This window comes from Petaurus breviceps, unplaced genomic scaffold (genome assembly GCF_028583685.1).
Source record: "Petaurus breviceps papuanus isolate PSGF00001 unplaced genomic scaffold, PetGlider_PUasm1.0 90919, whole genome shotgun sequence".
NCBI lineage: Eukaryota > Metazoa > Chordata > Mammalia > Diprotodontia > Petauridae > Petaurus > Petaurus breviceps.
The window spans coordinates 26,515,393-26,542,384 of NW_027187378.1; the positions used below are offsets into that span (position 1 = coordinate 26,515,393).

At 38.5% G+C, this 26,992-nt stretch overlaps 2 protein-coding genes across 9 annotated transcripts in view; one reads left to right on the forward strand and one right to left on the reverse strand.

Moving 5' to 3' along the window:
- Positions 1 to 4,756, reverse strand: part of INTS9 (integrator complex subunit 9) — a 134,216-nt gene extending 129,460 nt beyond the window's left edge. The window contains exon 1 of one of the 2 annotated variants that reach the window (XM_069075644.1): positions 4,517 to 4,756. Coding sequence is in view for 1 of the 2 variants with exons in the window: in XM_069075643.1 (XP_068931744.1) it covers positions 4,517 to 4,525 (9 nt within the window). In the remaining variant the exon portion in view is untranslated. The remainder of the gene's footprint in view (positions 1 to 4,516) is intronic. The other variant, XM_069075643.1, reaches the window with a different exon arrangement.
- Positions 4,757 to 5,051: 295 nt separating this feature from the next.
- Positions 5,052 to 26,992, forward strand: part of HMBOX1 (homeobox containing 1) — a 288,374-nt gene continuing 266,433 nt past the window's right edge. For 5 of the 7 annotated variants that reach the window (XR_011165992.1, XM_069075649.1, XM_069075645.1 and 2 more), the window contains exon 1: positions 5,052 to 5,341. The gene's annotated coding sequence lies outside the window, so the exon portion shown is untranslated. Of the gene's footprint in view, positions 5,342 to 5,829; positions 6,034 to 12,297; positions 12,408 to 26,992 lie in introns of those variants that run through there. The other 2 variants (XM_069075647.1, XM_069075648.1) reach the window with 2 other exon arrangements.

Here is a 26,992-nt window from a genome sequence, read left to right on the forward strand (position 1 = left end):
GATGGAAGGTCCATGGTCAGATGGGGGGAGGAGGGGACCTTTGCTTCACCACTCCTCTTCTTTCTGAAGGCTGGAGATTAGGAAAGCTATAGTGAGTTGTAGAAGATTGAAGTTGTATTCTCCACTGACTGTTTTTCTGCTTCCTTCACAGGATAGGAATAGCAGGCAAAGAAAGGCATGAGATCAACGGGAAGATTGCTTCTCTATGTATTAGTTTCTCCACATAAGTAGCAAGAAATCAGGCAGGCAGAAGGAGATGGAAATTGCCTTGTACTGGCTTAGATTGCTCTGCTAGTCCCTAGCTGCCTTCCCTCTAGCCTAAGATTGGATATCAGGCAGGTGCAGCAAGAGGTAGAAGTCTAAGGATGGGGGAGTTGTTATGCAGCAGACAGAAGTTAGGCCAGCCCACAGCAGCCTTCCCTCAGGGAACATGGGTCTCCCCTCCACAGAGGAGAAGAGGCTCAGTGAAGATCAATGTCTGGCTCAAGGTCACATAGGTCGTAAACCTGAGAGACAGGATTAGACAACCTAACTTCCACTCCAGGGATCAATCATGCCTCTCAATACTTTCAAGTTCACTTTGTCCTCGACTGTAATAATGCCTTTATAATAACTTCCCTTTATGTTATTTGCTCTAATTTCTTAATCCCTTAAATCTTCTCTCCTTTGGTTCCAATAATCCTCTAGAGCAGTGGCATCAAGCTCAAATAGAAAGACATCATTGAAGGATGCATACTGACTTAGAAAATCACAGATTAATATTGACTATTTTTACTGCAATTGAATTTGTTTTGTCAAATTTACCTTCCCAATCACATTTTAACCTGGGTCAGGCTTTGAAGTTTTATGGTGTTGACCTGCAGTGGCAAGTGTAACATCTCTACTCTAGAACCCATTTTAGTATCTGGGTTCTAGACAGACTTCTTTGTTTCATTATGTAAATCAGAGCAGTTTACTTCCATCCTAATATACAATATCTATGCAGATAACCAGCAACTTGAGGCCTGCAGATGAACTTACTTCTTTGAAGAAAAGAGATGCCTAAGAAGTGGGATTTAGTGCTTTTCAAACCCTGCTGTTTTGCAGGTTTAAATTCTTTCATATTAGTACTTGTTAAAAAAAAAAAACAACACCACCAAAACCAAGCAGCGATTTGGAGATAAGAAGGCCAAGACAATACAGAAGAAAATTTTGGAAAACACTTCCTCTACAATGGCAGTTTTGTCCTACTGGAAAAAAACACACACACAAAGAACAAAACAAAAACCGCAGCAAAAAAAGCTTCTGTGAAACCTGCTTTTTTCATCTCTAGCCATTCCTACTTCTAAATATATCCAACATGATTTCATGAACAAAGCCATATATAATATGATAAATCTATTTAGATTTCTTTGAAAACGAGTTGTTCTAGATGAATTTTTCAGAGGGTTTGTCACTTCCAAGTACATTTTATTTTACTTATTTTAGATGGAAATCTTTCTAAAATCTATCAACTATCCTTCTGCCTTTCTAAAAGTATACAATGAATTGAATATAATGTTTTCTTGATGACTCAGGGTTTTTGTTATACTTAAATGAATTTGTGATCTCATCCATATGGATATTCTTTCCAAAGATGCAGACCATCCATGCTTGCTCATTCTGTGGAACTCTTGTCCGCGTCATCTCATAATTTCCCCAGGGGGGGGCAGTAGGGAGCAAGTGGCTGTAATAAATGAGGATTTTGATTTTTTCCTAGTTCAGGTCATACTCTTCTAGGAAATTTAAGCTCAAAATATAAAATATGAAGTATTTTAAAGGGTTGTTGGACTTGTGTTATACTTTCACCTTGACTCTGCACTGTCTAATCAAAGCTCTTCAAGTCAAAGCTTAGAGGTTCTTCCTTTACCTCTGGTCATCTTCTCCAAGGATATAGTTGCAGAACACTCCTACTATTGCCAGTCAGCTCCATCTGAGGGAGCTCAGAGCATCAAATCTCTAACACAAAAGATTGCCTCCAAAGCTGGACACACCCAACTCAGGCTTGATGCTTGGTCACCTCTGCTCACAGAAGCAACATAAAATAGAAGAGACAGCCAGAGGCCTAAGCTCAGGCCTGCTTAAGTCAACGTATGTACTTTAGCTGACCTATGCTCACAGACGCGGTACTGCTGAGGTGGGGGGGAAGGTGAGCTGCCCCTCTCTCACCCCTCCAGGGAAAAATTCAGAGGTCTCATATTTGACAGATTGGAAGAGAGCACCAGAGGATGCAGTCATTTTTTTTAAGGTCTACCTCTTGTTGGTGGACCACTTTTCTTGGATGAGTGAACTGTATGCTTGATTCAGACACCCTCTGCTTCCATCATGGGATCAAGGGACCAAGAAGGGATTGTTTTTTCATTGTAAAATATCCAAGTACTTCAACCATGAACCTCACTTGGGCTGCAAGAATCAGCTTCAGTACATGCTTCATGGGATATAATTCCAAACCATTCCCTGGTACACCAAGGCAAGAAATAATCTCCTTAATACTGTCAACTATTACTAATATGTGAATGTATAAATATATGTGTGTACACACACACACACACACACAAACTAGGTGGATAGAGTGCTGGGCTTGGAATCAGGAAGACTCATCTTTCTCAGTTCAAATCTGGCCCCAGATGCTTACTAATTTTGTGACCCTGGGCAAGTCACTTAACGCTCTTTTTTTGCCTCAGTTCCTCATTTGTAAAATGAGCTGTAGAAGGAAAACACTCCAGTATCTTTGACAAGAAAACCCCAAATAAGTCAGACACAAATGAACAACAAAATACATATATATAATATATACATATATATATATACACAGATGTGTGTATATAAAATTTCTTTGACTTTAAAACATTCACTTCTGAGACAGAAGCACTTTCTCTTCCAGTAATTTGGCCTCCCAATTTCCTTAAAAGCCGTGTTTAATTCTTTACTTATCAGTATTTTCTTCTGCCTCTAATAGTTATGCATCTGTTTGCATGTTCTAGTTAAAACTCAGTAGAATGTAAGTTCTTTGAGGGCAGGGACATTTTCATTTTCTCTTTGTGTCTCTGGCACCTAGCATGGTGACTTGTACATTTCTTGTTGGTTAGTTGTTTCCAGTTGTGTCCAACTTTTCATGACTCCTTTTTAAAGTTTTCTTGGCAAAGATACTAGAATGGTTTGCCATTTCTTTCTCCAGCTCACTTTACAGATAAGGCAACTGAGGTAAACAGGATTAAATGACTTGTCCAGGTCATACTAGTGTCTTTGGTCAAATCTGAATTAGGTGTTCTTGACTCCAGGCCTGATCATAAGTTGCCTAGGGCACTGAAGGTTAAGCAACTTGCCCTGAGTGACATACCCTGTATGCATCTGGGCATGGACTTGAACACAGGGTTTTCCTGGTTCAGCTTTCTATCCACTAAGTCATTTTGCCTCTGGCCTTGTACAAGGTGAATGATTAATAAATTATTGTTGGAAGGGACTAGACGCTCCTTCTAGTTGTCATGCCATTACCTAATGTTGTTCCTCTAGTAAAGAAAGCATAGCCTACTTGCTTGTTATATTTGATCTAAGTCCTATTAGTTCAGTGTCCACCCTCCTCTCTGATGAAGGTGGATCTTTCCTTTGCCTAGCACCAATGCCCTGTTTTATGTACTTTCATCCTAACTAACAAAATTATGAGCTCCTGGAATGTAGGGACTTTTTATTGTTTTTTTTTTAAACCTTCCACAACTTGGCTCAGTGTTGCATAAATAGTAATTCTTAAACAATATACTGACTGGTAATAGGTACCTCCTCAATGTGATGGCTAGGACACTCATGTAAGATTTAGGAGGACTCCCAGACTTTAGTTAGTCCAAGGATTCTTACTCTAGGGTCCATGAATGTTTTTTTTTTTTACATATTTGGATAATTATATCCTCATAACTGGTTTATTTTGAAAATCCTGCATATTTTAATGTATTTAAAAATTATTCTGAAAAAATAAAAGGCTTCACCAGAGTGCCAAGTCAGGTCAATAAGCATTTATGAAGGGCCGAAGGGTCCATAACTCAAATAGTTAAATACTTCTGATCTGGTTCATTTCTTTCTTCTCATGAAAGAGAAACCGAAGTCCAGCAAATTACTTGTCCCGAAGTTAGAAAGATGAATGGGAGTGGGAATGTGAACCCAGGTTGCTATGATCCCCAAATCAGGGCTTTTTTCAACGCATTACATGCAGGCTAATGAAAAAGGCATACCCGAACCATGCTTGTTGGATGAGGCTTGGTCGAGCTGTGGTCAAGCCCCAACAATCCTTGTAATGGGCCACAGAGCTAAGTCGGGCACGCAAAGGCTGGAGACTGCTACCCTCTCCCACAAGAACTACCCTCCTCCCAGCATGCTTTCCTGCACCACCAATTCTCCCCAATCTCCCCCTCTCCCCCCACCTCCGTTGCCTTTTCACGTAAGAAGCCGTCGGGTTTCCAAATTCTGGGCCTCACCCTCGCCCTCTGACCCGCGAGGAGAGACTCACCAGCTTCATATTGAAATCTTCCTTGTTAAAAGTGTACTGCTGGACTCCCTTACTCCCAAAAGGGACTTCCGGCTACACCACCACCGCCAAACGTCCTAGAGCATGACGGAATACCGAGTCTTTTCCCGTACTCCTATTCCTTCTGCCCGCCCCCCCTCGCTCCCAGAGCATCACGGGAACTGTAGTACGCCTTCGGCTTCATGATGGGAATTGTGGTCATTCTTCTTCCTTTTCCTCCCCTTCCTCTCAGAACTCCTCCCTCTGTCGGTTACGATTTATCCCGGATCGCCTCCTCTTTTAACCTCTCCACACCCCAAGATGATATCATGTCCCCTCACTGGACCCGATGCCCGCAGTATTGTGGGACCTGTAGTCCCGGTTGGTTCTGATTCTCCCTTTCCCTCCTCCCTATGGGGAAGAAGAAGGGCGCGGGCTTTGCCGGGAGCTGTAGTTCCCAGGGGCCGTTTGGTGCGGCGGCCCATGCTTTTACCCCAGGGATCAGAAAACTACAACTCCCAGGGCCGCCCGGCGGCAGCAGGTGGGAGCGGGGCTGTTGATATCAATATGGCGGTTGTCAGCCAGACAAAGACAGTCAGTCTGATGTGATTGAGACAAGGGAGGTTTTCAGGGGGAGACTGGGAGATAGGGGCCTCCCCTCCCCCCTCCCCTCCTCCCACGCCGGCCTCCACCCCCTTCCCCAGCCCCCCTCCCGCCGGGGTCTCCGTGCGGAAGACACCCCTCCCCCCCTACCTCAGCCCTTCTTCTTGGGACGTTGGGGAGGGGGTTGCCCGCGAGGCGGAGAGAGAACTCAGCCAGGCTCCTGAGGTGAGTGGAGCGATTTTCTCCAGCCGGACACCCCGAGCCTCTCCCCCTCCGCACTTTCCTGTAGGGCTTGGGGGTGGGGAGTTGGGGGGGGGGTGGCATCTGCGAGGAGGTGTCCGAAAGGGGTGTCTGGCTGCGTGACCCGACTCCGGGGTGGGGCAGGGTTATTGGGGGGGGGCGGGTAACTCAAAAGCACCGGCTGCCCCTACCCCAGTCCCCTCTAACTCTGCCGCCCTTGCCTGCGGGCGTAAAATGGGGGAGCTGGCAGGGTGAGGGTCTCTCGGCTGGAGTTTGACAAACTGTGAGGCGACGATTTGAGGGGTGTCTGTGCGCGCGCGTGCGTTTCCTTTTCTCAAGTGTCCTTAACTTTGTGAGGGGGGGGGGGGCGTGAGGTGTGTCCTGGGGCGGAGGAGGCCGGTCCCCGGCGAGGTGGAGGCGCGCGTGGGGACCCGGGGACAGAGCAGGGCCTGGGTTGCCGAGAGGGTTCCGGGCGCGCTCCTCGCGCCCGCCCCACAGTGGGGCTGGCTGCGGGCTGGAGGGGCGACCGGGGACTAGGACCCCTCGGGCGGGCGCGTATCGACGCGGCGCCGCCGAGGTGGGAAACGAAAAAGTGCCCCGTGTCTTCTCCTCCGGAACCGTGTTCCGGTGACACCGTCGGGGCTCCTCTGAAAGGCGTCCGCCTTCACCCCAAAACGGTAGGTGGGGGTGCCTCCTCTTGAGGCGAAAGCGGCTTTTAATTACTTGAGGGTGGTTTTGTTGTTGTTGTTGTTTGTAAATGTCTTTTTTTTTTCTTAAGAGCATGTGAGGGGCATTTTTGGTAGGGAGGGCATTGTAAAGGTGGGAGGGGGCTTAGGTGTAAATAGTTCAGACAACACCAGCTTACTGACTGCCTGTCTTGTGGCATAGAACTAATTGGGTTTGTAGTAGGATATCCAGTGGGAAGTAATGCTTGGGGGCGAGTTAAAGATGCTGCTTGCCTTTCCCTCTACCCCACCCTGTTCCACCTCGACTGTTGCTGGAAACCGGGATGTGAGAGAGCAAGGAAGAAGAATGCTTTTTTTTTTTTTTAAGGAGAGATTCTGTATTAAATAAAGTTGACTGTTATAAACAGATTGTATTGTTGATTTACATCAGGGGTTAAAAGTCCAGAAGTGTCTGGCTAGGCTCTGTGTGATGTGACTAGCCAATTTCTGCCGGGGTCCTTCAAGTACCAAAAACATTACCCTCCCTTTGGTCTTTTCTTTTTGCTTGTCTTCTTTCCTTTCTTCTTCCATATGCTTTTGGTGCTGCTGACTTTTTGGGGGTGTTGAGAATACCTTCTGTGCCTTTTAATGTTTTTTTTATTTGTGTTTTTTCCCCCTGCTATGGTTGCTTGTTGTTTGGCTTTGCTATTCCCTGCATCATTAGAGGGGAATAATCTGCATCATTTTTTCTGCCAACTCTGTCACAGGTAATTATCACTTTAGCATTGCGGTTTCCTGAATTAAATTTCTTTATTCCTATTCTTTAAAGCCCAGTTATTACATCTATTTGAATTATGTATATGAATCAAAACTGGAAAAATAATGGTAACTATTTTTTAAAAGTTTTGATTACTATTATGAGAGGATAGCATTAAAAAATTATATCTTTAATCACATGAACATTTCTAATAGTTCTTAAGGTTACATTAAATGATAGAAACTGAGTTGTGAACACATTGTTCCATTCCCCAAGTGAAGTTCTTTCTGAAACCTTTGCTTATGGGAACAGTTTGCTTGTTTTCCTATGAGAGGGACTCTTGAATGGAGGAGTTGATATAATTTTTTCAGGTGTTTAGAAAATTAAGGTGTTCAAATGCATTTATCCGAAGTCTGCTAGTTCTTGATACTCATTGTTAGCTGTCATTGGGGATCTTGGAAGCAACAAAAACCTGAATTCCCATAGCTACTGTACATAACTCATGGTATGTTCTGTTATCTTTGTTATGGAAATCCAGACTTTCTGGAATTGGTCATTCACACCCATAAACAGGCTGGTAACTGCAAATGTGAGAGATAACAAGTGTATATTTAGGTTGACCTACATAGAAACAGTTAATGTGTTCTCTAAATCTAAACTTTAAATTTTTGAATGTTTTGATCTCCCCTAAGACCATCATTGCAGTTGTTAGATATTTAGAGTTCTAAAATTATTTGCTTGTATCTTATTAATGTTCATTAGAATAATTTTTTGAATGAAGCAAAGCCTTTTGGAGAAAATGTTATATAATTGTGGAATATGAAGTATATAGAAACTTATGTGTCAGGGTATTAAATTATTTAGAATGCAAAAGCAAAATGTAAGTGAAAAATAAGTATCAGAGAACATCTCTTAACCTATCTACTTCCCATTGCCTAGTTTTTCAATTAACGTTTATTGATTTACTGCTTTGATGGTTTCTTTTGAAATGAGAACAATATATTTTAGGAACAAAACCCACCGACTTTCTATCCCTGTGCAATATTTGAGTTGAAAGCTTGATTTGTAATCCATGCTTATCTGAGTCAAGTGTTTACTGTTGCATTTCAAGCACTGGTTATTGGTTTGCTGGAACATTGTAAAATCTTCATTGCAGGTTACAGCCTAAAACACTCTCAGCATGTGGAAGTCATATGGTCTGCAAAAAGAAGTGGAAAATCAGGGCATTCGTTGCCTGGCCAACTTAAAATTTCATCCTGTAACTGTGAAAGACACATTTATTTTCATGTGATCTCATCTAAAAATGTTTCCTGTAATATGTGAATTTGAAAATCTGCACTGTTTTAACCCAATCTGTTGCTTGTTTAATGCAATACATCTACTGAACTTTATCTACAAACTAGCATTAAGAAGTCTTTAGAGATCACCTTTAAAGAGAGACAGAGACAGAGAGTGTGTGAGTGAGTGGGGGGGGGGAGGGGGTGGTGTTTGTGTGTGGGTGTGTTTCTGTAATAATCTTAGAGTTGCAAGATGATTTTCGGAAGTCTTTTAATCCAATTCTCTTTTTCCAGATGAGAAAACTAAGACTCAGAAAGGTTGAGTAATTTACCCAAGGTCACCCAACTAGTTAATGACAGACTAGAACTCATACCTCTTGATTCTCAATTCAGTATTCTTTGCATTTTTTTTTTGGTGAATCTTCAGTTTTTAGTATTGTGCATAGTTCAACGTTCAGCCTTAATTTTTCCTGAATTAGATGTAATAGTATAATGAGTGCATATTAATTTGCACAACGAGAAGCTTTAAGATGAGTTCACCCATGGTCAGTCACAGAGGTGACAGTCATATAGTTGAATAGCTGATTTGAACTCAGGTCTCCTTTAAATCTCGTAGTTTCCCCTCATGACATTACCTATTATTTTAAGATGTCCTTGAAATAAATCTTCATCATCATTGCAGCCTTATGACTATAAATGTCAATTTATGACAATTTTATGTAGGTATTAATATAGCTTATTTATATTTAGTAGTTACAAAATCAGTGCAAATTTTCAAGTTTAATTTCTTTATTTAAGTCTCTTTTATATTCTGCTTTGTTTGCTATACTTTTATAATTGTTTAAACTAAATTTTCTATAAGTCTGCTTGTTGTTTTTCTATGCATTTGATTTCATAGTTTCTCTTCTTCTCCTTCCCCCTCCTACATTCCCTCCCCCTTCCCTCTCTTCAGTTTTTTAATGCAAATACTGTTTAAAATTAATTATTGTTTTTTGGAATTAGAAACTTTTTGCACAAAGTAAGACCTTTTACTCTTATTTCCCCTTCCATTGCTTCTACTCAAGGGGAAAACCTATAGGTAAATGTAAAAGTGATGAGCAAGGTTTTGTATTGATTCATATATCATGATATTTTACCAGATTTTATGTTTTACTCTACTTTTGAAAATTTAAAAACATATTTGATAGGTTAGTTACTTTATCATTTCTTTAAAATTTTCTTGTCTTTGTATTTTTTTATTCCTGGATTTGATAGGTATTTAAAAAAATGTACATAAATAGAAAACACTCTTGTGATGTAGAAAATACAGATAGTAGATATGCAGAAGTGTTATATGCCAGTATATTTGTAGATGTATATAGTAGGTCTCTGGGAATCTGGTATACCATAAGAAATCAGAACCACAAATAGTTAGTAAACTATGTGAAGTGATTTTTGCCACAAACCTTAGAACAGACATTACATGGCACTCAACTGACCGGGAAGGAAGTTTTTTAATATTGTAAACTTAATTTTAAGAAATTACCTTTTTATCGTGAACTTTAGTTATTAGTAAAAATTTCAATCTGCAAATAACAAAAAGGATTTTACAAAAACTCATCAACTTCTTTTACCTAGTTTTTTAAAAATGTCTTTTAAGTTTAACAGGAGAGTAATAGAATTGGCATTTGTGTCACCTTCTGAACTTTTGTTGTCTTTTAGTGAATTTGAAAATGTTTTCTTAATATTCTTTTAAAAGCACCTTTAGCTCTACCCTTATGCCCATCCCAATAGATACTCCTTCCCCCTAACAAATAAAGATAGTTAAGCAAAACAAATAAGCATATTGACTATGTTTGGGAAAAAAAAAAATTACATCACAGTATGTACCTTTAGTCCATCCCCTCAATGCCAAAAGGCAAGAGGCATCATCATTAGTCTTCTAAAGTCATGATTGTTCACTACATTGTCCAGAGTTCTGAAGTCTTTAAGAATTGAAACCCTTAATTTTTAATTGATTATGCCATAACATATCTATTATCCCTTTGAAAATGGGAAATATCTACTGAAATTCCTTTTTAAATTACCTGTAATATCTGTAAGTTAAATTTATAGGCATAATAATAACTACCACCCAGATAGTCCCTGTCGGACAGGATTTAGGAACTTCCAGGCACATAATTTTTATTTTTTTGAATGATGGAATGAAGGGTATTTTTTTGTGGAATTTTTAGTGAGAAATAAAGATTTAAACTTAAGTCACTGGTTCAGATAATTTGTTTTCTTCATTTTAAATAAAACACATGGCAAACTCACTATATAGCACTACCTTGGACCTTGTCCAAGAGCATTTAGTTACTGGAAGGACCTGGCTACAGCCTGCTTTTTTAAAAATAATTTCACACCGTGAATCCTAAGGTTGGTATTAGAGTAAGTTTCTTAAAGTATGTAGGTTCAAGGAAAACCTTGGGCCAGGACTATAAACATTTTAACTGCTTTTTTCCTCCCTCACAAAAGACATTTTATAAATTAAAACAACCCAAGTTTTTATTTGGAGCTATCTAGCATTTTTTTGGATTGTGTATTAAGTTCAGTCACCCTCTTACTTATCAATGGTAGTGATTTACCAAATCGGGGGAAAGGAATGGAACGGAGAGGGAATAAAAATTTTTATAGAGCTTATAAGCTTATAGCCACTCACTGCTAAGTGCTTATAACCCTTCAAAATAGGTGCTGTTACTATCCCCATTTTACAGTTGCGGAAACTGAGGCAAACTGGTTTAGTGACTTGCACATGTCTAGTGAGTGTCTAAGGCTGGATGTCTTCTTGACTCTAGACCCAGCTTTCTATCTGCTATCTAGCTGCTTACATTTAGGGGAAAAGAAGCATTAGTTCTTAAGCTACATGCCCAGTCTCTGATACAAATATAGTATTGGTGTGTTGGATATTTTTTCGTGAGAATAGGCTTCTCTTATTCATAATATTTTTCTTTCGTTGTCTGTATTTGGTTTTGTTGGAATTAATTAAAAAAATACAGAACTTTAAACATCAAAAATATTACATATAAAAAGTAGAACAGAAAAGGAAAATTATCTATGAACTTGTGAATCTTTATGATGTTCCTCATGCTTCTTAATAAAAAAAATTATATAATAAATCCAATATGTTACTTTAAATTGCCTTATTTGTCTGTGTTTACTTCTGAACATCCTGTTCATTTTAAGAAATACTTTTAGTATGCTTTTATTTTCTTTTTTTCCTCAATTTTTTTTTTGCTATTGCTAGCTTCCCTCTCAAACCCAATGATTCCCTCCAAAAAGGGGGAAAAAAACCTTTGTGAAAAAGATAAAGTAGTAAGCACACAGGCATTGTGATAAGTACTGGGGATGCAGATATAAGCAAGGAAGAGTCTGTACCTTCAAGAAGCTTATGTTCTAATGGAGAAAAACAATCTATACAGGAGAGCAGGAAAGTTGGTGGGGAAAGAGAAGTGGAGTTAGAGGGGTTACTGATATTAGATGGCAAGCGGCTTCCCCCAGCAACATTAAGGTAAAGGCTGGCTTATTGGAGCTGAGAAGCCTGTGGATTGGGGTTAGTCATGGGAGAAGTAGCATGCTGTTTGGAGAAGGAAGGAGGTGTGGAGGCCTTGGACCCTTAGAAGAGAAGGCAAAATAAGTTCTTATGCAAAGCAAATCTACACATTTTCTGAGGCCCCAAAGTAAGTCTCATTCTGCACCTTGAATCCATCAACCCTGTGTCAGGAGGTGAGTAGCATGTTTGATCATTCATTATTGGAATACTTTGTCTTACTATTCTAGTTATTTTAACAATTAGCACAGTACTCAAAATAGCAAATGTTATGTAGTTGATTTTGTCACAGGGGAAAGATACAAATACCATAGGTACGACTGTAAAGAATATGATCGGAGACTGAACTTTTCTGCTTTAAACTGTGGTAAAATCATCTTTAGCAGCTAAGATTTGAAGGTTAGTGATTTAGGATACTTTCGTTTCATTAACCCAAGATTGGTGTTCTGAGCCAGTGGCTCACAAAATATGGTCTGAGGAATACTAGTGGTTCATGAGGGGTTTTCAGGGAGTCGTCTTGCTGGTTTTTTGTAGTACTGCCACTCTCCTGCTCCTTCCCCCAACTACCATGTTTAATTTCTTTAAAAACTGACTATTTCATGTGTAGCTCATTAAAACCAGAGCCCTTTAGTCAGGTTTTTCCTTCTTTTAGAATCTGTTTTTTTTTTTTTCAGCATTCCAATGAATGATTCCACTTTGTGAAGTTCTTCTTTAAGATCCTTTGAAGATACTGTATAAACGTGTGCAAGTGACTTTGGAAAATAGTGACTGACAAGCCAGTCTGGTGTGTAACTATGAAAAATGAAGTTTATGAGAAAAAGCTTTGGACTGATGAATCTGAATGAGCTGCAGATGACAACAGGCTCATCAGAGAGCAAGGGAAACCACTAACTAAGGGATAAATTTCAAATATGCTTAGTGTGGAAAAAAGTGTAGGTAGTTTTTTCAGTCTTATTCAAATGTGGTTCATAATTATCAGTGCCACATTTTGAATAATTATATTCAGAAGATAAATTGTATTAAAATGATACACTAAAGTATATGTAAGGCCACAAGGATAAATTATGTTTAAAAAGGATATAAGGATAAATTTTATTTTTAAAAAATGAAAGCCAGTTGCAAAACTAGAAATGATAGTACTGTTCTACTGAGTTCTTTTCCCCATAAGTGGTATATATTTTTTCTTTTCATTGGAAGGTGATATTGGAATATATTCAGGTATAGTGAGAATGAAGAAAAAAATAGCTAGAGGAAGGTGTGATGTAGGCATTAGTTTTAATAATTTATCTTTCTATTCTCCATCTAATTCTGCTTTGGGAAATTGTTGCCCAATACTAGCAACAATGTAACTTTTTTCCCCTCTATCTTGCAATGTGGCTAATCACCATAAACCTGTACAATAGTTCCTTTTTAGACAATGGGCTTCCTTTACGTGAAACCTTGCTTAACTTCACTGAGTTCAGTGATCTCATAAATGGAGGTATTTTCTCTAGCAATACAAATTATAACCATAATAATAATGTCTAGCATTTATAAATTTAGATTATAATAATGTCTTGTATTTATAAATTCAGATTGTAACCATAACAATAGTAAAAGCTAGAATTTATATGACATTTTAAGTTATGGAAAGTGCTTTACAAATATTTTATTCCTACAACAACCTTATGAGGTAAGTGCTATTATTAGCCCCATTTTACAGCTAATGAAACTGAGGCAGACTTGCCTAAAGTCAAACAGTTTAAATGTCTGAGACAATTTGAACTCAGATTTTTAATCAGTCATTAAGCACCTACTATGTGCCAGACACCCTGCTGAGGGTTAGTTCATTAGCATAGCACCTTGCTGGTATTTTGCTGGTCTTACTGCATGTGTCTGAGCTCTGAAGCTTATAGATAAAAGACAGTTAGCAGGACTGAGAGCTGTTACTTTAAGGCCTAGAGGGCTTCTAGTTTATCACATAGTCTTAGGTTGTATCCTTACTTTTGTAAGACAGTTTTCAGTGGTTCCAAGCTCCCCTAATTTATGAGATTGTTTGCAAATCATTGTTGCTCCTTTAATTTATGGAATATTCTGTAAGTGACTTCTAGGTTCTCCTTGTAATCTTATTTCCTGCTTTTGTTATATTATACTATTTAATTCTAAACTGATTATACTAGCTAAAGGGGGGAGGATTGTGTTCAGGGAGACTAGAATCCAATATAGTTTTAACACAGAATGGATCCTTAATCCTGGTGTAGTTCTGGTTAAGCCTGTGGACACTCTTAGAATAATGTATTTAAATGTATAAAATAAAATGTATGGAATAAGAAAGGAAACTAATTGTACTGTAATAAATTTATCAAAATATTTTAAAAAGAATTACATTGACCCAAGGTTAAGAACCCCTGCTCTAGATCTTTTAACATTACTGGAATACCAATACCCATGCAGACTATTGATTGATTTTTCTGTACTCTTGGGAAATTTTGCTATTGTGAGAAATTGGTATCACATTGTACTCTTGAAGTCAGTAGGACTCTTATTTTCACACTGACATTCATACTTGAGTTGAATAGAAGGTTCCATAAAATGATTAGATAACTAGAGAAAAGAATACCTTTTGCTCGTCTATGGTTTTGTTGGAAAACTTCAAAGAATTTAAAAAACATTCTTATACCTCCTCCATAATATTCCTTTGAGGTATAATAATATAGCCTTGTTTTTCCAAACTCAGTCATATAAAGGTAAATTACTTGCTTAAGACCACTGCTGGGATAGTGTTGCCATGAAGAGAAAAATTATGGCCTATAAGAATCTGGAGAGAAATTGTAAAATAGAAGTAGTTGCAACTGTCTGACTTATATTCCTCTAATGAAAGATCATAATTTCTGTTTGGGGAAGTATGAGAAACAATACATGTGTTCTGTGAAACATCTTTATAAGCTTGATTAAAAAAGTATAGTACACTTGAGGACAAAAACTATAGTAAACATGATTTTTGATCAGAATACTGACATGGGACTAGGGTGGCCTGGCTTGTAATATGTGTTATGTTTTTTATGTCCTGTTCTCTTCCATTCCTCCTCTCCCTCTCTGCTCTCTGTGGTACCTGTGCAAACCTGTTTGGTTATACTCTTTAGTTAAAATTTTCAGTAAGATGAGACAAGTTTATCACAGGAATTTTGAGAGCCTTCAGGTAAAATGTGAAATTCTTTTAACTATTAATACAAAGTAATATTCTTTAAAAATCATACCTGAAATTAGAATCTGGCAAGACACAAGTAGTATGTTTTCCCTTTCTTCACTATGAGAATCCTTTACTGGTAAATTATTGGTTGCACTGATTTTTCAATGCTTCATGGGTTTGCCCATGACCAAAGAACTTAGTAAATTATGACCCACTTATTGATGATGAGCTTCTCCATTCTTATCTGGGTTTGTCCTTGGATAGCCAATGTGGTTTGTTATTGCGACTTTCCACCCTAATAGAATCTGCTTGAAATTGAGTTGTGTTCCTTTGAGAGCCCAAGTTGTTATCAAATCACAATGAGGCATCAGATGAGGACTTCTCCTTATAGACAGTGAAGTTATCCAGAATCTTTTGTTTGGGATAGTATTGTGTTGAATATATCCATTGGTCAAACACTTACAAGAATACCTCAACAAAATTCATGACCACTCAAAAAAATTGTCCTCATAATCAGGAAATTCAAAATGTTATTCTCGGACTTTGATACAGAATTGGATGGATATTGAGTTCTTTAGGACATCTACTTTGAGCCGATACTATTAATTGAAAATTAGTTGAGTCCAAAATTGATTAGGAGAAATAAAGTGGACTAGATTGCATTTTGGACTCAATAATCCCAAGTTGTTCTCCAACAGAAACTTGTTATTTTAACACCACATTCTGGTGGTATATAGGATTACATTCTGGTGGTTCTTTGTAGCTAGAAATCATAGAACACCACAGCCTCCAAAGAATCCAAACTGAATGATCCAGAGATCAATGAAGAGATGCATGACAGGCATAAATAGGTTGCAGCATACTGTTACTTTTGATTTGCATATAAAAACTGGCATAAGACTCATCCTGGAAATGCATAATTGGAAGAGGAGGTAGGACAGTCATAGGGCAAGAAATAAGAGATCATGATGGACAGCCTAAATATTGCCCTCATGGAATATTAAAAGACTTTGAGCAAGACCTGTAGCATTTTGTGTAAATCTAACGTGGAGAATTTATGGGAAGACATGGACATAGTATAGAATCCAGGCTGCATGGATTGTAATATTTTCCAATAGAGGGAGTATCCACATCCATGATAATAGAGGTCTGTTGAAGTATATCAAAATAAGTTTCTTGCATTAAGATTCTTAGTAAACGATATGCTAAATTCGGAGATAAGAGACTTGGTTCTAGTCTTGGCTCTGCCATTATCTAGATGTGTGACCTCAAGTGAATCATTTTTCCTTTCTGGGCTAACTAGAAAATGTGACAGTTGGACCTTGGTGATCATTGTGATCTCTTTCACCTCTAAAATTTGTTCTTTCTTTGATTTTGTTCCTGTTATCCACTTAGGAGGGAGGCACCAGTTATTATTATTTACTAATACTTTTTGTCTCATATAACACTTCAGGATTATCTTGGTTTTTTTTCTTTTAAAAATTCCTATTAAATAAGGTTATGAAAATAAAATTTAGGTTGGTTTAACTTAAACATAAATTATTAAATTAACATCCAATTCAACTTTAGTGATGTATCAAGTTAGGAAAAGTCAGAAATTAAGTTAGAATGGTTACTTTTGTAAAAACCCATCAAATTGGAGTGGCTAGGTGGTGCAGTGAATAGGGGACTGGCCCTGGAATCAGGAGGACCTGAGTTCAAATTAGGCCTCAGACACTTAACTAGTCCTGTGACCTTGGGCAGGTCACTTAACCCCAGTTGCCTTCCAAAAAAAAAAAAGGCAAAAAAAAAAAACCCCAAACCATCAAATGTGTACCTTTGAAGATACCTCAAAGCATAGTTCTTTATGTAAGGGTAATAATGATATATCAGTTTATGAAGGAAAGACACATCCTGCCCGTTTTCAAGATAGGCAGGAATATATCGCTGTTGTTAGTTTGCAGAAAGTTACAGAATCATAGGAATATGTGCTATTAGTTGTTGAAAAGTAATCTTCTATGGCCCAAACTCATTTTACAGAGGAGGGAAAGGAGACTTAGAGAGGAAGTGATATGCCAAGGCCATATGGTGGGTTAGTTCTAGAGCCATATTTAAATTAGGGATCCTGTTGGCCAAGGCCAATGCTTCCATCACATTGTAGTTGAAAACTAATCTTTACTAGTAGCTTCTTAGAGGAGACTGATGAATGTTCCCTCATTTCATGAGCATAATTATGTTAAGTAGTGGCATTTTTCTTTGGATCCTCATTACTTTTTTGTTCGTGGTATATTTCTACTTGTAGAAGTAAATGTGATTTACATTATCTGATTCCTGTTTTCACTGGGGGTATGTTTTACCTTTTTGCCAGTATTCATTTTCTGTCCAATGAGGTATGTGTTCAGAAGGCGGGGGGGGGGGGAGTGTTGTGAATCCGGAAAGTACTTGTAATGTTTTTCCATATTTGGGGCCATATTTTGTTGAGTTGAAATTTATCATCTCAAGAACATAGAAAAGCATGTAGCCTCAGCATTATTATACTTAGATTACACTTAGAACAGCAAAATTGTACTTTGAATTAAATTTATATGTACATCACCTTTGAAAACTCTGAAATCAACAACAAACATTTATTGAATACATTTATAATGTTTTGTCAGGGATATAAAAATGAAAAGTGACATAGATCCTGCCCTCATTCAGTTTACAATTTAAAGGAGAACAGAGACATTAGATTTGTCTCTGTCCCTGGTTGCAGAACTATGAGTAGCAGGTAGAAGTTGTAGGTAGATGCATTCTGGATGAATGAAAGAGAGAAAACTGCTTAATTACTAGATCCAACCCAAAGTTGCATTGGCTAAGTTTGAAGGGATAGACTTCCCCTCATTGGAGGTTTACCCTTTTAAAAAACAGATTTCATTGACATTAAAAAAAATTTTTATAGCACTTATATGACTTAATTAGATGGCTATTTTTCAAAAAGGAAGATGAGGGGAAAAATTTTCAGTAAAATTGGTCTACACATCGAAAAAAAATCTAATGGTATATACAGTGTTCTATGCCATTTGTTTTAGAACTGAGAAAAAAACTGGGGAGATACCTTCTTATTTCTCTTCTTTGGGCCCAACATTGGTCTTTATAATTTCAGATCATTTTAAATTGTTTTGAATTGCTGTCCTTCCATTTTCATTGTTGTGGTATATTGTTTTCCTGGCTCTGCTAATATCATTTTGCATCAACTTATGCAAGTCTTTACATGTTTCTCTGTATTCATCACATCATTATTTCTTACAATGCAATAATATTCCATTATAATCATGTACCATAATTTGTTTAACCATCCCTCAACCACTTGACTTCTACTTTGTTTCAAGTTCTTTGTGACCTCAAAAAGTGCTGTTATAAATATTTTGGTGTATATAGAACCCCCCTTTTTTTTTTTCCATTGGGTATATATGCCTAGCGGTGGAATCTCAGGGTCAAAAGGTATGGATTTTTTTCATTTTATTTGCAAAATTCTAAATATCTTTCCATAGTGGTTGTATTAATTCATAGGTCACCAGCAATTCATTTATGACCCTGTTTTTCTATAACCCTTCTGACATTTGTCTATTCCTTTAAAAAAAAAAACCTTTTTTTGTCAGTTTACTGAGTGTAAAGTGAAACCTTAGGGTTGTTTTGTCATCCATTTCTCCTATTAGTTATTTGGAGTATTTTTCCTTTGTTGTTAAAAAATGTTAACATTTTTTTCCTTTGGTTGTTCCCTTGAATCCTTTGACATTTCTCTTTTGGTGAATAGCTTTTGGACTTATCTATATCTCTTATTTGTTCATATATCTTGGATAATTTTATCAGATACTTGATATAAAGGTTTGGTTTATGGTATGGTCTTTAATTTTCAGGTCATATATCCATTTAAAATTTATTGTGATATATTGTGTAGGATATTGTTCTAAATGTAATTTCTGCCAGGTTGCTTTATTGGATATTTTTAAGTGGAGGCTGGAACCCATTTATTTGATGTGGGAGGAAGGATGTAGAAGAGATTCTTACTCAGGTGTAAGTTGAACAAGATGATATCTATATATCATAGGATCAGAAATCTAAAGCTTGAAGGGACCTTAGAAGCAATGTAATCTAGTGGCTTCATTTTATAGAAGACAAAACTATGGACTAAGGAGATTAAATGAATTGTCTAAGGTCATACAGGTAGTAAGCATTAGAAGTGGAGCTTGAACCTTGGTTCTCTGATTCAGAGTCAGTGCTCTTTTCATTCTAACACACACTTTTTTTTTTTTTATTTTCCGTTCAGAATCCTCTCCCTCTCACCTCCCACCCTCACTTACTAAGGAAACAAGAAAAACAGAATCCATTATAAATATGTGTAGTCAAGTGAAAAGAATTCCCTATCAGTTCCCCTCTCCTCAAAATATGCTTCAAGGGGCAGCTAGCTGGTGCAGTGAATAGAGCACCAGCCCTGGAATCAGGAGGACCTGAGTTCAAATCTGGCCTCAGACACTTAACACAAAAACTAGCCGTGTGACCTTGGGCAAGTCACTTAACCCCAGTTGCCCCTCCAAAAAAAAAAAAAGCAAAACATGCTTCAATCTGCAGATGGATAGCATGTTTCACTAAGAGTCCTCTGAAACTGGTCAGTTTCATTGTGTTGATCAAAGTTTCTAAGACTTTTGAAATTGTTTATCTTTGCAGTACTGTTATAGAAGTTGGTTCTGGTTCTGCTCACTTCTCTTTGCATCAGTTCATATGAGTCTTCCCAGATTTTTTTGAAACCATCCCCTTCATCATTTTTTATAACAACAGCATTCTATTACACATATACCATAACTTATTCAGCCGTTCCCCAAGTAATGAGCACCCTCTCATTTTCCAATTCTTTGCCACCACAGAAAGACCTGCTATGAATATTTTTATACATATAAGTACTTTTCCTGTTTCTTTAATATCTTTGGAACATAGACCTAGTAGCAGTATCATTGGATCAGTATGTATGCACAGTTTAATAGCTTTTTGAGTATAATTCCAAATTGCTTTCCAGAGTGGTTGGACCATTTGAAAGTTCCACCAATAGTGCATTAATGTACCTATTTTCCCACAGCCTCTCCAGAGTTTGTCATTTTTCATTTTTGTCAACTTTGGAAATCTGATGGTGATAAGGTAATACTTCAGAGTTGTTTTAATTTACATTTTTCCAGTTATGAGTTATTTAGAACATTTTTTCATATGGCCACATGCCTCTTACTATTTCCTTCCTACTTTGAAATTCTGTGGGAGACTGCATTTTACAAACTTGCATAGTACTTTGTACCTCTATTTCTGAATGTTTTGCTTTCTACCTGTTATAGCAGTTATTTTTACTTATCTGAGTATTTCTGTTAGATTATCAGCTCTTTGAAGAACCTCCTTCTCTTTCAACCTCACGTTCCTTTACATAAATAGGCATTCTATATGTGTGGAAAAATTAGTAAGGGAGAACAATGAAAATTGTCAGGGCTTAAGGGAAGAGAACTAACTATGGGTAACTGAAAAGAAGATTTTGCTGGGGACAGAAGACATGTATATGCCATTCTGTAATGCTCTAGTCACTTTTTAAGGTACAATCTACTGTGACAGGGGTAGAGTTTGGGTGCCATGCTTTATTTAAGTTGTCCATTTGCTTCTTCAAAAATGTGTGTCTCTTGGGGTGACTAGGTGGCACAGTGAGTAGAGCATCGGCCCTGGAGTCAGGAGGACCTGAGTTCAAATGTGGCCTCAGACACTTAACACCGTATGACCTTGGGCAAGTTACTTAACCCCAATTGCCCTACCTTCCCCCCTCCAAAAAAAAAAGCGTGAGTCTCTTAGTGGTTAGTGTGTTAGTCCTTCAGTAACATGCCACTGATTTGACCACCTCTGTTACTTTTATGACTAGAAGAAATAGCCTGAGTTCTTTGTTCCTCATCAGGGGATAGACTCAGATCCCCAAAAATGGTTCCATTTTTCCCCTGTTGATGGCATATTTCTAGCTGTGATGTATTCCAGTTATGTTCTGGGCTCCCCATTGGTAAAGTTCCAAGTAGATATTGGGTAGATAGGTGGTACAGTGGATAGAGTGCTTTGATCTGCATTCAGACTCTGTCCTTTCTTCAGAAGTGAATGGCATTTTTTTTATCATAAGTTCTTTGGAATGGTCTTGCTGAGAGTAGCTAAGTCATTCACAGTTGATCATTATACAGTATTGCTGTTCCTGTGTGCAGTTCTGGTTCTGCTCACTTCACTTTTTGTCAGGCCATGTAAGTCTTTCCAGGTTTTTCTAAAAGCGTTCTGTTTGTCATTTCTTATAGCACAATAATATTCCATTATATTAATATACTACAACTTGTTGAGCCATTCCCCAGTTGATGGTAATCTCAATTTCCAATTCTTTGATACCACAAAAAAGAGCTGCTATAAATATTTTTGTAAGAGTAGGTCCTGCCCCCCACCCCCTTTTTAAAAATCTCTTTGTGATACAGACTTCATACTGGCATTGCTGGATCAAAGGATATGCATAGTTTGATTGCCCTTTGGGCATGGTTCTGAATTGCTCTACAAAATGGTTGAATCAGTTTACAACTCCACCAACAATGCCTTAGTGTTTCAATTTTCCCACATCCCCTTCAACATTTATCATTATTGAAGCTTTGTTTTTTTTAAGCTTCTTCAGAACAAGGGAGGCAGAAAACAAAACAAAACACACACACACACAAAAAGAACCAGGAAGGCAGGATTAGCATCATTGGCATTTTGATTTGTGAACATCTTTCTAGTAGCTCAAGGCTGTTTTTGAATATCCATTCTTAATCAACTTGTTTCACCTTTGACTATTAACCTTGTTTTTTTTCCCCCTGATCCCATTGCTACCACTTTGCTGAACTGTTTGTTTAGGCACTATCAGAATTTCTTGTTTCTGACCCCTGTTTGCTTGTTTTTTTTTAGGATAACTTACCCTTTTATTCCAGATCATACAACTATTGCTTTTAGATGCTCATTAACTGAGATGTCATTGAAAATTGTCCCACCTAGACCAGATTGGTTTGCTGATGTTTCTGTGCCTGGAGATTTTGTCCCAATCCCCAGCTAGGGAAGCACAAAAAAAAATGTAAGCTTGACAGTCATCAACTCATTTTCGCTCTCTCCCAGCCTTTTCCAGAGGGAGTGAAAAATGTAAGGATGTGCACATAAATACAGTAGGGGAAGGAGAAGCAATTAGCTCCTATACAAATTTAGTTAAACTAAACTAAACAGAACCTTTGTGGAGGGATCTTACCTTCTGTTCTCTTGTGAAGCATTCCTCTTTAATTCTTGCCTATCTCTTTTCCCCAATGTGGCATCACAAAGCTGCAAGGTTAGAGTTTGAGGTGTCACTTTTGGTAGAAAGTCTAAAGAGAAATAGTATTAGAGAACAGAAGTGGGATTTTCTCTTTTGATAACTCTGTCTTTGGATTGGGGGACTCTTATTTCACTAGAAATTGGCTTTCAAAATTCTAAAATGGTACAAGAAAAGTATAACCGTGTCTTTCTTCTTTAAGGATGCACATATTGCTCTTGTGACTACTTTTAGGATTTTTTAGGACTAAATTTGTCATTGCAAAGTAGTTATCTATTAAATTGTCATATTTGATTTTGAGCTAAAATTCCTTAATCAATGTATAGTTTAATCCTGTGTGTTCAGTAAAAAGATACCTCTTATTTCCAGTACCTATATGTATTACTAGGTATAGTTTGCTGGTATGCACTCTTCCCAGGGTCAAAAGAACTTGCTTTGCCTAAAAGAACATGGACGCGATGCAAAGAAAACAGAGGAGGTACAAGGACAGTGTACCCCTACAGACTAGGGAAGGATATTGGACTTCCCTCCCAATCCCCCAGCCTAGGAGAGATACCATCAAACAGGAAGAAAAAACAAATAGAAAGAATACAGCCAGACAATCTTGAGCACACAGCCCTCTTCATGCCATGTCAAGAGGGAAAGGTCCCTAATGATTTTTTTTTTTTAAAGCAGTCGGAGTTAAGTAACTTGCTCAAGGTTACACGGCCAGTTATTTCTGGGTGTAGTGCTAAGTATCTGAGCCCAGATTTGATCCCCAGGTCATCCCAACACTGGAGCCGGTGCTATTACTCGCTGAGCCACCTGGCCACCCCTAAGCAATTGGGGTTAAGTAACTTGTTCAAGGTTACACGGCCAGGTGTTTCTGGGTGGGTAATAAGTGTCTGAGCCCGGATTCGATCCCCAGGTCATGCTGACACTGGAGCCGGTGCTCTTACTCGCTGTGCTACCTGGCCGCCCCTCCCTGCCCCCTCCCAATGATTTTTTAAGAGATTCTTCCCAGAGTGTCTTAGCTCAGGGAAGCTGAACAAGACCAGGTATTTATGAGACCCTTGGTTTTCTCAGGCTTGTATGATTGGTTTTCTACCTCTGGTGTCAGGGGGAAGGCTCTGAATAGGAAGTTTCCAGGCATAGAAGATTGCAGATACAAGGAGCTTTTGGAAAGGGAGTAGGGGGTGTGGAATGACTGGGGCAGAGAGAACCTGCCAGATGATGAAAGAATAGTTTCCCCCAACCACATTTTTGGGAGGAACCACAACACTACCCACATGACATTGAACAAATCATTGCCCCTATCAGCCCTTACTTTCCCTTCTCCAAAAGGAACGAAATGACCTGCATGATTCCAACTCTGGAACCTATGCAATTTTGGTAGGAGAAAGCCACTGAAGACTTTTTAGTAGAATAGTTATATGATCAGAGCCATAAAGCTTAGGAACAGACATGTTGCACACATTATAGTTCCTGTTGTCAATCAGGCAACAAGTATCAAGTATCTACTGTGTTCCAGACACCGTGACAAATGGTGTAGATACAAAGAAAAATGGAATTCCTTGCCTTCTAGGTGGTTACATTAGTAAGATTAGCAAGATTAGGCACAGACTACCATACATGGCAGGGAGTCCTTGGGAGGAATGGATTTGGAAACTGCAACAGCAGTGATCACTTACTGCTGAAGACTTACATGTCTCATGACGTTTTCTTCACCAGCACTGTCTTCCATTTATCTAACAATAAAACTTCGTCGATGCAGCATTGCAGCAAACATTGGCATGTAATAGACTATGTCATTGTAAGGAAAACAGACAAATGTATGGTACAGAGTGACAGACTCATCATAGGCTTATCCTTTTCAAGAAAAACATTCACATTCAACAAAAGGAGCGTCCCCAAGACAAGACAACTACCAGAAGACTTAATGTCAGCAGATTAGAGTGCTGCTCTGAGAAGTTCCTTGCTAACTTGGAGGGAAAGCTGAGTCAACACATGATTGGCAACAGTAGAGCAGAAAAGGAGTGGGAAGCTTTCAGAGATTTGGTGCACAGCACTGCATTTATTCATCTGGGCCAGAGCACTTGCAAACATGAAGATTGGTTTGGTAAAAATGATGGAGAAATTAGAAGCTGCTGCATGAAAAACAAGAACTCTACAGGGTTTACCAGAAGGATAGTTTATCTGTTCTTAAGAAGGCAGCATTTAACTTAATCAAAAATAAAGTGGAAGCAAAGCTTAGAGAGATGCAGTATTCTTGGCTCAATAAGAAAGCAGATGAAATTCAGTTTTGTCGGGTATGGGAGAGAGCAGATCAGAGGTGGGGATATCCTGTGGGACTGCTGTAGGGGAAAAATGGGGAGAAAATTTGTAACTCAAAATCTGGCGGAAACGAACGATGTAAATCAGAAGTTAATAAAGCATTAAAAAAAAAACGGAAATTCAGTTTTGTGCTGATAGTAACAATAGCAGTTTTTGTGATACCTTGATGGTTATATATGGGCCAAAAATGTATGATGCATCTCAGCTACTCACTGCTGATAAAGCCATATTGATTAATGATAAAGACATGATCCTGGAGAGATGGGCTGAAAAATTTCCATAGTGTTCTCAACAGACTGTCATCAACCAATGCTGAAGCCGTTGATTGACTGCTTACCTCAATTGAAGTCAATGGGATTCCTCTCTAGCTGAACTTCCAACTGAAAAGAATGTTTTGAATGCCCTTATGTACCTCTAATGGCGAAGCGCCTGGTATTGATTCTATTTCAGCTGAGATTTGCAAGGCATGGGGTCCACTACTCATACAAAAGCTGACTCAAATAGTCTGGGTTATATGAAAAGAGGGTGTTATTCCCCAGGAGTTCAAGGATATCCATCTCTATAATGTAAAGGAAATAGATTGTCCTATGACAATCACATGGGGTCTCTTTCTTAGTCATTACTGGCATGATTCTTGCCAGAGTCCTCCTGAATAGACTTATCCTTTACCTGGAAGAAAGTCATCTATCCAACAGCCATTTGTCTTTCAGAAAAGGCCAGGAATGGTTGGTGTGGTGTTTGCTGCCCAACAACTCTAGGAAAAATTCCTGGAGCAGAACAGTCTGTACACAATGTTCATTGATCATGATCCTTTGATCATGTCAGTTGTGAGAGCTTGCTTACAGTTATGGCAAAATTTGGTTGCCTGGAGAAATTTATCAGTGTTGTACATGATGGTGTGATTGCATTAGTTCTGGATAATGGACAATGCTCTTGTACTTTCCCAGTCACCAATGGAATGGAGCAAGGTTGTGTGTTGTCATTCTTTTTCAGTAGTGTTGTCAGATGATTTCAACGAGGATGAAAATAGCATCAAGGTCAGCTACCACACTGATGACAAATTATTTAACTTAAAAAGTCTACAAACCAGAATTGAAGTAGAGGGAGAGTTGGTACATGGTTTTTTTGTTTGCAGATGATTGTGCACTCAGTGCAACCTCTGAGGTTGACATGCAACAAAATATGAATAATTCTCTGCCACTTGTTCTAATTTTGGCCTAACAATTAACAACCAGCCAACACCACACCACCCACATGTGATTGACTATTGGTTACAACAAATGGGCGAAATTTTGAATACTGAATATAACTTACGTTGGCCATATACTTTCCAGGTATGTCCACATAGATGATGATGTTGATACAATTACAGAGCTAGCTTAGTGTTTAAGAGACTCTGAAAGGAAGTATGGGAGAAAAGAGATATTAGATTGCCTACTAAACTGAAGGTCTACGGAGCCATTGTACTGACCTCATTATGATAACCCTGTGAAACCTGGACAATCTACCAACTCTAGGCCAGGAAACTATTTTGCTTCCATTTGGATTCTTAGGAAGATTCTGAATATCACCTGGCAAGGTAAGGTAGTGGACTCTGAGGTCCTTGATCAAGCTGAGTTATCAAGCTTTCAGACTCTACTGCACAGAGAGCAACTCTGATGGGCTGGCTACATGTTCAGATGCCAAATGTATGTTTGCTTAAAAGACTATTTTACAGAGAACACACACTGTCATGGAGCTCAGAAGTGGTCATACAAGGACACTCTCAAGGTCTCTGAAGAACTTTAGAACTGATTGTGAGACACTGGCACAGGACTGTCTAGCATGGCATTCCTACATTAAGGCTCTGCATTGTGAGCCAAGTAGAATTGTGATAACCCAAATGTGAAATGTGCAAATTTAGAACTATCTCCATCCCAAATAGACTGACCTGTGGTAGAGCCTTCCAGCTTGTATTTGTCTGGTCAACCACAGTTGGACACACTGTACCTTGACCCCTACACTGTGATGTCATTTTGGTCCTCAAGAATGAAAGACAAAAATCATTAGCAACCCATCATGAATATCATCCATTTATTTATCTAAACATTTGAAAATATTTTAGTTCAGCCCTTACTACTTCATGGTAAGATGACTGAAGCAGCCTACTTGTAGTTATTTTCTCTTATATACATGTGACACACAGGGTTACTAGAATAATCTTCATCCAACACTTTTCATTATATGATTTCCCTAATTCTTTTACCTCTTGGGAATAGAGGGGTGATGAACTGTGATATGTTGTTGTTTTTCAGTATTTTCAGTTGTGTCCAACCCATTGTGGGGTTTTCTTGTCAAAGATAGTGGTGGTTGGGCAAGTAGGTGGCGCAGTGAGTTAACGCTGCCCTGGAGTCAAGAGGACCCGAGTTCGATTCCGGCCCCAGACACTTAACACCCACACAAAAAAACTAGCTGTGTAACCTTGGGCAAGTGACTTAACCCCAGTTGCCCTCCAAAAGGCAAAAAAACAAAAAGATACTGGTGGGTTGCCATTCTTTACTCTAAC